General features: G+C 42.0%; 1 protein-coding gene across 1 annotated transcript in view; it reads left to right on the forward strand.

Moving 5' to 3' along the window:
* LOC111962521 (voltage-dependent calcium channel subunit alpha-2/delta-1-like) overlaps positions 1-12,501 on the forward strand; it is an 81,254-nt gene that overhangs the window by 41,036 nt on the left and 27,717 nt on the right. The window contains 10 exon segments of the mRNA XM_070439783.1: positions 391-469; positions 609-658; positions 938-1,027; positions 1,144-1,218; positions 1,362-1,442; positions 4,151-4,225; positions 8,938-9,009; positions 9,494-9,565; positions 9,721-9,782; positions 10,134-10,210. Coding sequence (XP_070295884.1) covers positions 391-469; positions 609-658; positions 938-1,027; positions 1,144-1,218; positions 1,362-1,442; positions 4,151-4,225; positions 8,938-9,009; positions 9,494-9,565; positions 9,721-9,782; positions 10,134-10,210 — 733 coding nt within the window.

The following is a 12,501-nucleotide window of genomic DNA, read 5'->3' on the forward strand; positions in this document are numbered from 1 at the left end:
ACACACACACACACACACACACACACACACACACACACACACACAGACAGACACAGGCAGATCAGTCTCCGTTACTGTCAGTCATCCTCTCTAGCAGATATGAAGTGTGTGATGATAACTCTGCCAAAGCTGCTCTTTCTGCTCAGCACATGAAAGGAGACTGTGAGGATGGGAGGTAGAGAGAACATGGTAACACCATCCTCAGCCCTTCAGAAACCAATCCCTGTGTACACTGTAACAGTAGTCCTTCCCAATAGTTAGAGTTGATATTCTATGGCCCATAATAACCTCTCAGACACAGTACCTAAATATAGTTTTTAACTTCTATCACACACCTTCCAGTTCAATGTGGATGTGTCTTTAACAGATACACACGGCTCTGTGTTCTAGGTGCGTATCTTCACCTTCTCAGTGGGTCAACACAACTATGATAAAGGTCCAGTCCAGTGGATGGCCTGCGCTAATAAAGGTACATACCATGTTGTTGTTGTTTGTTTGTGCTAAACATTAAGCACTGGTAGTTCTGTGTATCGGTTGAGTTTCCATGTTGGGTCTGCTTATGTAGATAGCTAATGTCCTGATCTTAGTCCATTGTCTGTTTCTCCCAGGATACTTCTATGAGATTCCCTCTATTGGAGCCATACGCATCAACACTCAGGTGATAATAAGCATTCTGCATGAACTTGTGTTTGTGTGTGTGTTTAATTTATTTCCGATGTGTATGTGGTTGACTTTGTCTTAAACGTGTGTATCAGGCGGCAGGTAGCATAGCGATTAAGAGTGTTGGGCCAGTAACCGAAAGCTGACTAGGTGAAAAATCTGTCGATGTGCCCTTGAGCAAGGCATTTAACCCAATTTGCTCCTGTATGTCGCTCTGGATAAGAGCGTGTGCTAAATGACTAAATTGTATTCAAAGGAGTGTATTTGTGTGTTGTAGGAGTACCTGGATGTCCTGGGCAGACCCATGGTTCTAGCTGACCAGCTGGCCAAGCAGGTCCAGTGGACTAATGTCTACCTTGACGCTCTGGTATCACATCACTTCTATCCCACAATGCACCTCACCAAAATCTAACTCTATGCTGGAGGCTTCTGAAACCCAACAACGATGACTTTAATTTAGCTTTCTTTGTCTGTGTGTGTTAGGAGCTAGGTCTGGTCATCACAGGAACCCTACCTGTCTTCAACAAGACCAAGTATAAAGATGAATCGGGTTTAGAGGTAATCCACACACGCAAGCAGGCACACACACACCAATTCTTTCTTAAAATAATCCCATCCCAGCATTAGCCTCTAAGTCAACACAACTCTTACTATTCAATTGTAAATGAACATGTTGAACTCCCTGCATCTTTCCCTCTCAGATTCAGAACCAGTTGATCCTCGGGGTGATGGGGATTGACGTGTCACTAGATGACATCAAGAAGCTCACACCGCGCTACACTGTGAGTGACACACACACTAACACACCAGAACACTCCTTATTCTCCTACTTCAGTCTCAATGTTAAGGTCTTTTCTCACCAACTTTTGATCTTTTCGTCCAAATGCCGAAAAAATACAGATTCGGTTTTGGACACACTAAAACCATTCACAACAAGTCTGATTGGCTTTTCCCTCCAGACAGGCTTGGCCTATTTTAGGAAACTTTCTGAATGGACATAGAGAATTAGCGAACTTATACGCACACACACACACACATCTAAAAGGACCCATCAATCAAAGCCACCTGAAGCATATCTCACTCAGACACATAAGCAAATCACATTTCTTCTTTCCCAAAAAACGTATTAAAAAACTTGCCTTAGCTTCAAATCCTTTCTGTAGGATATCAAAAACTAGCCTCCACTGTAGGATAATGCAAAATCAATGTAGCTTATTTTATAAATTGACAAGGAACGTTTTAAGGGGGAGATATAGGCAGCTGTGATATAGGCTATATGAAGATGAAATTGACAGCCATTAGAAAATAGAAGCACGTAACCTGTCTATAGCCTAATGATCAGCCATTGATGCATTTTAATGAAGCAGTGGGAGGTTATGTATTTTAATTTGAGTGCTTTATCTAAATAGGCAGAGAGTTTTTGTCTCTTTCTTTTAGGGTTGCCTATAGCACAGGTGGCCGCCTAGATTCACTTTAGCTGGCCTATAATATATAGCTATATTAACTTCTAACTTGCACAACTCTCTGTTTACGTCACTGTTCCCTTCTTGAGCAATTCACGCATCTCTGCTGGCAACTCCACTGGCTTATCTCTTCCCCCTCACAGCTCTTAAACGAGCAGCAATATAGTTTGAAACTTATTTTGAGCATTTAAAAAAAAAAAAAGAATAAGCCTAGGCCTATTAGAGGAGAGAAGCATAGATCGATCCTCTTCGTTGCTGAATGGCTATAAAATAGGCTACATCAGCGTTTCCCAAACTAGGGCTCACCTGATTTGAAAAAGGGGTTTTGAGAGAAACGTTGAAATAATAGAGCCGGGGTTACATCGGTAACCTCCGGTAGCCCCTAGATGGAGTTGTAATAAACGGAACGGTTTCTGTTTTCTACCGACAAATGTGTCTCTTTCTATTGAACCGTTTAAGCTACAAAATATTATGACCCCATCGCTGAAAGATAAGACTCTGAGACACGTATGGTTTCTGTTTCCTTCTACAAGCTGCGCAGGACTCGTTAGAACATAGTGGACGAGACCAGGCACAAAATCAGACTGGATGAAAAAGAACATCATCACTAGCTAGGGTCCCATCCAACTGGTGACCAATTTTCATACGAATATTCTAAAATCTGCATAAGGAATGCCATTTCCCACCAGTGGTGTTTCCACCAAATGGACTTGTTGCAGATAAAAACCAGTGTGTGCTGATGTAGTGCACATGCACACAACATGTACATTTTCACATATGTTTTCATGCACCAAATAAAAATCTAAAGTTCAATGTGTTTCCATCGCATTTTCAGCTCTACTGAGCATCAAGATCACTGTGCACTTTCACCACCCTGTGAAGTTCATCGTAACATATTTTATCTGTAGCCGAATAAACTGCATGGTTTCCAGAGTCGTGGTGGGAGGACCACACACCATCATCGCGTGCCTCCAAGTTTACTTCCATATGATGGTTACATTTATATTTGCGCATAAAGGTGTTTCCACCGCCATTTCTGGCATAATTAATTATACTGACAAAAAAAGATCTCACGATGTCGAACGAAAAAATGATCTGTCGGCATTTATAAAAGTGTACCTAAACTTCCTGTTTCCATTACAAGTATCGTGATATGTGTTGTATTTGGTCGCATAAAACTGTTGATGGAAATGTGGTTAATGATGATGTTCTTTTCTACACAGAAGATCATACAAAACTCTGATGACCTTCTGAACTTTCTAATACCTTTTTTATGCAGTTTAGTCACTTTAAACCATAMTTCCTTCAGATTGTAGTGTCAAAAGTACTGTACTGTCGGACTGATTTGTAATAGACTTTCATAGCCTCAATTTAAAAAAGTAAACATTGGCTGTTGGTTATATCCGTTTTGGGGTTGCGAAAACATTTTCATATCAAAATGTGGTCGTGGGCCCAAAAAGTTTGGGAACCCCTGCRATACATCATTGGCACTGAACATGGGATATTTCAATGGCGACAGCGACGTGTATATCTCTGGTGTGATGTAATCACATTGATTCAATTAATATGGTGCTGCACTGATGCGTTGCAAACAAGAGAAAAAAACAGGCAGAGAGCAATTGATTAATTAATTAATTCACACTATGAATCCACAGACCTGTCAGAGGCAGTTTCCCAGATAACAATTTATATTGGTCTACAGCTTATTTTCGCATGCAAGAAGACGCACAAATGTAACCTGTTCCGAATAAATAATTTACGGAATGTGGCGTTATTTCACAATTGGTGTCAACGGCTTCATAAACAAGACGTGCTCGTATAATTTTCTTTTTGTCCAAATTATTCGCCTGAAAATAACAGACTTACGCTGACAGCCCTGCCCTCTATCATATGAACTCAATCATGTTTATGATCGATACTCTAATAACCCAGAACAGGGATGTAGTGAGTACACATCCATGTTCCCTGTAGTATACAACATATGTTCAACTGTCTCCTCCATCGCTCTCTGTTCCTCCACTCCTCAGATTGGACCTAATGGATATTATTTTGCCATCGACCCCAATGGATATGTACTGCTACACCCCAACCTCCAACCTAAGGTATGTACTATCCCTACCTCTTCTATTCTGTTACCACATGTCTTACAATCCCAACTCATTCGGAGGTGCTACTATGCTTGCTATTCATGTTCATATGAACCCACACATGATCGTAGCAGTATGTCTAACCACAGGCCACCATAATGCTCCTGAGCCACCTTTAGGGAAACACAACCCACTGCTCCTCCCTACAGTACCTCTTCTATTCCTCCCCTCTTTCCTCTCCTCCTCTACTGACCTCCTCCTCAACACCCCAGGACTTGACAGGCTGCAGAGAGCCATGTGTTGCCCAGGCCCGCAGGCTGTCTGTTGGGGCTTGTTGTGTTCAACAAGGCCTGGGACACATGTTAACATCTCATCCAACCACATCCTTAAAACACTAATCAACATGGACACACACTCATGGATCCAATCTATTCATACACACACATGCACTGGCACTTAACCCTAAGCAATGCACAGCATACACAGGGTGTTCATGTGTGTGTGTAAAGGCGTGCAGCCTCTTTCAAAGGGTACTGTTTCAAAGTGACTGGAGGTCTTGTACAGCGTTGTATAGGTTTCCTAAGGAGGAACCATGTGTGTGAGTGTGTCAGTCAGGGTTTGAAACAGTCTTCACGTCTGTTACAGAGAGGGGATCAGAGATGAATGCCATCAGAAGGCCTTGTTCTGACTAATGGGATTTTAACCATGCTGAAATATGCTACAGACACAACACTTTGTTGAAGGTTGCAACGGTTATGGTTTGAGTCCCGCCTGGCCACATACTGTATGTGTTAACGTGTATTCTATTTAGATAATAGTGCCTGGCCAATAAATTAATATTATCAAATGGAGATGTTGTCTCCTACTGAAATGCTCCCTGCATCTCTCTCATTATGTATCTGTTAGAAAAGGATCCGTAACCGCAAGACAAGACTCAATAAGCCGTATGCCATCACGCTCCATGAGGTGAGAGAGAGTAGGATAGATAGATAGTAGATGTGCTATAGTAGAACATATTATAGATGTTATAGACTAGTAACCCTTAGGGCTGGTCTTTAACTGTTAGATCGTTGAGTAGTGTGTGTGTCCAGTAAACTCTGCTAAAGTGATGGTACACTAAAATAGGACTCCTTGGATCAACCTAAGAAAATTACTTGACTGGTTACAAGTAAATGAGTTATGTTTTCTCAGTTAAAAAATACTGCATTTGTTGAAACCAAATATATGATTCAATGTCAACTGTTTTATTTGATTTTTATCAATACTATATTTTAAGTTGCAACCTATTTCTTTCAGCACTCAACTTACTTTCCCCCTTTTGGTTGAACCTAATTAATAACAAATACAAACAAATATTTAATGTAAATACGTCCCATGTTTTCATCTTGTTCCAAGTTCACTTTTTAATATGGAATTACCTATGGGTTACACGCAATTCAATTCATTATTTATATATCAAGAAATTGTGYTGGTTCAATAACATGAAATAATGTTTCTGAACATATTCTTTACACAAGACTTTCATATTAAGTAGCAACAATATCGTAACCAAGCATTGGATACCTTAACCTATAACACTTGTCAGGCTCTTCAGTATCGCATGCACTTATGCAAGTATCATTACAGACACTGGCACGTTTAAGTTTGAATAAGGAATACAACCGACCACATTTACTGTAATGACAGTAAATTTCACAGGTTGGCAAAAATAACAACCTGAAAGCCACAGCCCAATAAGCCACGCCTCCAACTCTTCTGATAGGCCGCCACCACTACATTGCCCCCCCCCCCCAACTGCTATTTGATTTCAGATCAATTGAATAGAAAAGGTTGAACGAACCAAAGCGTCATTTTCTATCATTCCAATCAGTGTTAAATAAGTTTTATGTACATTCTTTATTTGAATATTTATAAAATTCACATTGTTATGTCTGGTAACACATTTGTATTTCCTTGAATCCAACCCCATTACATGCACTAAATGGATGTGGGTGGAGCAATGTCTACTTTAGGGTGCAAATTACAAGCACTCACAAAAGCTCTGACGAAGGCCTTGAGGCCGATACGTAAATCTTAATAATAAATAGTGATACTAGCCAGAGCAGTGTGCAGGTTTCTCTTTTCCTTCATCAATTCTATTGTTACAATGCGCCTGCAACGAAGATGGCTCAGATGTGAGAGAGCCTCTTGATTTTTGAATCATTCCAATCAGTAAACACACTTCAGATGAACAGTAGCGTGGTCAGTGTTTTCCTGCTGCTGTTGTAGTCTTAGAGCAGCCATACTCAGTGGTGGAATAGAAGGTAATAGTGACTAGTTGTTATTAGTCAAGTAGACGGTCACATAATTCGCTAAATGTTTCACACTGTTTATTTGACTCTTTCACATGTTCTGTTAAACTGTTTCTTTCCTCTAAGCCATCTGTCATGTTGTCATTATGTTGTGTCATTGTCTAGAAGTTTGGGTGTATGCACCTGTGTGTGAGAGAGGGAGATGGAGAGAAGGTAGCGTCCAGAGGGAGGGAGGGAGGAGGAGGAGGGAGGGAGGGAGGGAGGGAGGGAGGGAGGGAGGAGGGAGGGAGGGAGGGAGAAGGGTAGGTCCTATGAGGGGAGAAGGGAGAAGGGTAGGTCCTAGAGGGAGAGAGGGAGAAGGGTAGGTCCTAGAGGGAGAGAGGGAGAGAGAAAGACTGAACTAACACATGATGACATGACCAGGTAACAGCAGGTCCCTTCCTAGTACTGCTACTGGTTTGTCTTTCTCACTGGGACTTGATAGATCAATTCATAAAACTGTATGAATCCTTCTGTGCACTATTGTCATGAATTCCTATTTATACTCAAATCATACACTTGCTTTGTAAATCATGTCCATAATCCCTCTGGTACATCACTGTAAAGCATTCCAGTGAAAGGGCATGGTCAATCTTACTGTGTATGATCTGTTTGCGTGTGCATGTGTGATCAGAGAAACAGAGGGAGGTGTGAATATGGAGGGTGACCTTGGACTCTTTGAACACATTCTCTCTTTTCTCTCTTGCTCTTGTGTTTCAGTCTGCGTGTTATTTGTGGTTGAATAGAAAACCCATTTCATATTCATCACACAAATCCCTCGCTACGTTTGGAGTTGGATTCTGATCTCTCTCCCCCACCCACTCACTTTGCCACTCTTTCTTTCTTTCATTCATTCTTTCTTTCTCTGTATATTATAGTTTCATCCTCTCTCCTTCATTTGACTGTTTATTTAATGTGCTTATATTTTCTGTATCATCTTATGGCCTCTAACTATTTATTTGATTTGATTTTTTTCATGCTGAGATCCTCTTCATCATCCTCCACTGTTCCGTCTTTCTTTTCTCTCTTCATCAATGTAAGGTTCATTTAATCATCATCATCACAGTGTGTTTATGGAGCTTCTGCAGAAACTAAATCCATATGAACCTTCTGAAATGTGTATACAGTCTAAAGGTAGAGCAGCGTTGCTAGGAGACAGAGTATCAGGTTCCATCCATTTCCTGGTGCTTTAACAGAGTAGTTCTGGATTACTGCTGCTACTTTATAACATTAGAAAGTTCCTGATATGCACTGAGGGTTTAACTACTGACACTAACACAGTCTACAGTTAGTCTGTATCAAACACACACACACACACACACAACACACACACACACACACACACACACACACACACACACACACACACACACACACACACACACACACACACACACACACACACACGGACTCAACCATCACGCATGCATGCAACACCACACCCACACACACACACACACACACACACACACACACACACACACACACACACACACACACACACACACACACACACACACACACACACACACACACACAACACACAAGCTGGAGTATTCCGGTCAGTTGGTTCTCAGCTGTATAAACTAGGCTCTTTGTCTGAATGTACAGTATATACTGTAGAACCAATAACACGATAGGGTAAGGAGCAGTGTTTTACTCTATGGCCTGAAGCCATGCTAAGAACCCATGACTGAACACTACACAGTCTACTGGGTTTCCCAACTGGCGGCGATGATTTTATTTGGCCTCCCAAGTTTTCTCAGCAAGTTTTTATTTTTACATTTTCATTGTTGGTTATTAAAGACTGTAAATACACCAGGAAATGAGCTCCAAGTGATTTTTATTAAGGAAACCTGTTCCCATGTATTCCCACGCAAAATAGAGAGACGTGATCGTATACAAATGTAAGCAATGTCTGAAATGTATATGTTTTAGTCAAATATATCTGTTTGGGCTTCTTGACGTCAATTTGCAGTCTACAAATGATTAGTAATTATGTTCCAGCCCCCGACCATCCGCTCCAGAAAAATTATCCTGCAGCTGAATCTAGTTGATGATCCCTGGTCTACTGCATTTCATTACAACTCGCTGTAACAACTCAACATGCTTCAGGGGACCGATATCAACAAGTCATGCTATTGAATATACAAGAATGAGACTGTTGTGTGTGTGTGTGTGTGTGTGTGTGTGTGTGTGTGTGTGTGTGTGTGTGTGTGTGTGTGTGTGTGTGTGTGTGTGTGTGTGTGTGTGTGTGTGTGTGTGTGTGTGTGGTGTGTGTGTGTGTGTGTGTGTGTGTGTTTGGTGTGTGTTTGTGTGTGTGTGTGTGTGTGTGTGTGTGTGTGTGTGTGTGTCGTGGTAACTCATCCACTAGACTAAACACTCACATCTCCTCAGAATCCTAAATTCCAGGAGCCTGTCACTCTGGACTTCCTCGATGCGGAACTGGAGAACGACGTCAAAGTCCAGGTAAACACACACACAGGTGTTAGTTGTGTCCTGTCTCCTACTAAAGTTAATTGAGTGTGATTTATACAGTGACTGGCTGTAAATGAGAGGACATGTTTACAGAAGCAGTGGATACCCCACTCTGTCTGTCGCTCCCTCTCCTTTCATCCTGCTTCTATCATATACACAGACACTCCAAGAGGGAGGTTCAGCATATAGAAGTGCTACCGATCTCCTTGTTGTTATTCCTCTCTTTCTCTCTCGCTGGTGTACAGATGTGCACTGTGTTTTAGAGAGAGAACGGTTGTGAGATCAGACCCTGTAACCATTCACACATTTGACACGGGGTACAGTTGAAGAAGATATCTTTGTATATTTATTTTATCTTTCACACACACAAAAGCATGCATTATCTCTCTCTCTCTCTCTCTCTCTCTCTCTCTCTCTCGCTCTCTCGCTCTCTCGCGCTCTCGCTCTCTCGCTCTCGCTCTCTCTGTGTGTGTAGATCAGGAGAATGATGATAGATGGGAACCCAGGTGAAGAGACCATAGATACTCTAGTTAAAACTCAGGATGAGGTGAGATCAGCACCAATGAAAGACACATAATAGTACTAATTCTCACTTACACATCTCCTAGTGACATCAGTGGATGATTTAGGTTGAAGTAAGTTACGTGTAGTTTACGATTTAGGATTATGACTGTTTTAACACCTCTGTATGTTCGCTGACAGAGATACATCGACAGAGGAGTAAGGACGTACACCTGGGCTCAGGTCAATGGAACAGACTACAGGTAGGCAGGAGGACTGAAAGATGTTGACCCAGTCCAGAAACAACCTTTAACCCCTAGCCATATCTCCTGGAAACGTGTAGTGATCTGAAACGATTGGATAGGTTGCTGTAACATCACAGTGGTCTCACATCTCTACTTCATGAATATGATCAGGTCTGGTCAGTAGGGGGCACTCTCTGTGCATCTCCATCACAGTAAAACCCTTTTCTCAACTACTGAAATGTGTGTAAATGCAGATGTTCAGTGTCCTGTCACCTTGTGGATGGAACATGTTTTTCCAAGCATCGCCTTCAGTGTGTCAACAGAGAAAGGACAGGGTCCTGTATAATGACAAGACCTTTATTTCCCCAGCTTGGCTCTGGTCCTGCCTACCTACAGTGAACACTACTTACAGGCCAAACTGGGAGACACCATCAGACAGGCCATGGGTGAGAACACACACACACACCCAGGCATGCAGCCACAAAAGAAACACACCACAGCAACTTTGCTCTCTCAAATCAGTGAGTTTTGCCAAAGTTCGTCCTTTGTAGTGTGGCCCCATGGTCCAGTCGGCTGACGTCTCTCTCTCTCTCTCTCTCTCTCTCCCTTCACCGTACTCTTCCTCTCCATCACCCTCTCCCAGATCACATACTTCCCCTCTCTTCTTCCCTCCATCAGCTCTGATGCACTCCACCCCCTCTCCTTGTTCTTTCTCTTCCTCTTTTCCATCTCTTGTTCCTCTGTTCCTTTTCTTTGAATCTGAGGGCAGAGGAGGCATGTTACCTTACACAGCCTGCCTGTCTGCACCTCTTTCTCTACCCAGACCTGGTTTATCACTACTCATAGAGGCTTTATCACATGGTTCCTGTACTGTACCTCTGATGTACAAGATAAATCCACCTCTACAAACTATCCAACTCTCTTGACTTTAATGTTCCCCTCATGTCCTCCCTCTATCTGCCCCTTMATGGGATCTGTACAGCTCCATGGGGCAAGTAGTCTATTTCCTGGTGTATAACTCACTGTTCCTTATGTGTCGTCCAGTCTCTGCATGATCATGTATCTGTGTTTGCATGATGAAGTATATTAATTCTACACAGTGACAGAGCGAAACAAAAGGAGGTAAAATGAGATGGAAGGAAAGAAGGGAAAAGGAATGACAAATCTGTATTGACAGAGAGTAAACGAGAGAACAGCTGAGGTCCATGTGATTCCTACCCTTCCCAGTCCTTACATGAGATGTCCTGAAATCTGCCTGTCATGTTTTACATGCTATTGAAATGCTTTGATTATGCACCAGATAGTCATGAACCTTTTCATACTGAACCATCAGTAAACGGTTCCACAGACTGCTGGCATGACTGTATCAATTTAATGATGTTTTTCTCGTGATGTCTTCTTTTAAGGGATTGATTGATGGACATTGATGTCTTTATGAGTGTAGGAACTCTATTGGAAAGAACATAGTGAAATCCAAAGCCAAAGCCTGTCACATGGAATAATAGGAGAGACAGATACTGGAATAACTGAGGATGTCTCTGTGAACCTACTGTACTTTATTGCATGTCTCTGCATGGTAGCACTTCTCTGTTTGGATAGCGTGGTTGTCAGATTTCCCTTCTGTTTAAGACTTCTTATATTGCTGTAATATGAATTTGATAAGACATCCCAATGGTTCTGTTTTCTCTCTTTCTTTCTTTCTCTCTCTCTATCTCCTTCCTTTTCCCCCCTCCCCTCTCTCGTTCTCTCCCGCTCCCTCCCTCTCTCTCTCTATCTGGGGTCACTACAGGGCAGAAGGGCAAGTATTCCTCTTCCCCTTGTTTGCATGTTCCATCACTTCAGTTTCACTCCACACCTTTTCTCCCTGTCTATCCGGCACCTCATATACAATTGAAGTCGGAAGTTTACATWCACTTAGGTTGGAGTCATTCAAASTTGTTTTTCAACCACTCAACAAATTTCTTGTTAACACACTATAGTTTTGGCAAGTCGGTTAGGACATCTACTTTGTGCATGACACAGGTAATTTTTCCAACAATTGTTTAAAAAAGTGTGTGTGATCAAGGATCCTACAAACCTGACTCAGTTACACCAGCTCTGTCAGGAGGAATGGGCCGAAATTCACCCAACTTATTGTGGGATGCTTGTGGAAGGCTACCTGACACGTTTGACCCAAGTTAAACAATTTAAAGGCAATGCTACCAAATACTAATTGAGTGTATGTAAACTTCTGACCCACTGGGAATGTGATGAAAGAAATTAAAGCTGAAATAAATCATTCTCTCTACTATTATTCTGACATTTCACATTCTTAAAATAAAGTGGTGATCCTAACTAGCCTAAGACATGGACTTTTTCTAACTAGGATTAAATGCCAGGAATTGTGAAAAACTGAGTTTAAATGCGTTTGGCTAAGTGTATGTAAACTTCCGACTTCAACTGTGTGTGTTGTGTGTGTGTGTGTGTGTGTGTGGTGTGTGTGTGTGTGTGGTGTGGTGTGTGTGTGTGTGTGGTGTGTGTGTGTGTGTGTGTGTGTGTGTGTGTGTGTGTGTGTGTGTGTGTGACCTGTCATCACTCTAACCAGTCTGGCTGAGATGAACCAGGACTCTGTCAGTGGAGTTAATGGACAGCATTAAGGCCTGGACAGTGAGTTAATGGACAGCAGTGTTCTAGATAAGGCCTGACAGTGAGTTAATGGACAGCATGTTCTAGATAAGCCCTGACAGTGAGTTAATGG

Source organism: Salvelinus sp. IW2-2015, linkage group LG4q.1:29 (assembly GCF_002910315.2).
Source record: "Salvelinus sp. IW2-2015 linkage group LG4q.1:29, ASM291031v2, whole genome shotgun sequence".
Classification (NCBI taxonomy): Eukaryota; Metazoa; Chordata; class Actinopteri; order Salmoniformes; family Salmonidae; genus Salvelinus; species Salvelinus sp. IW2-2015.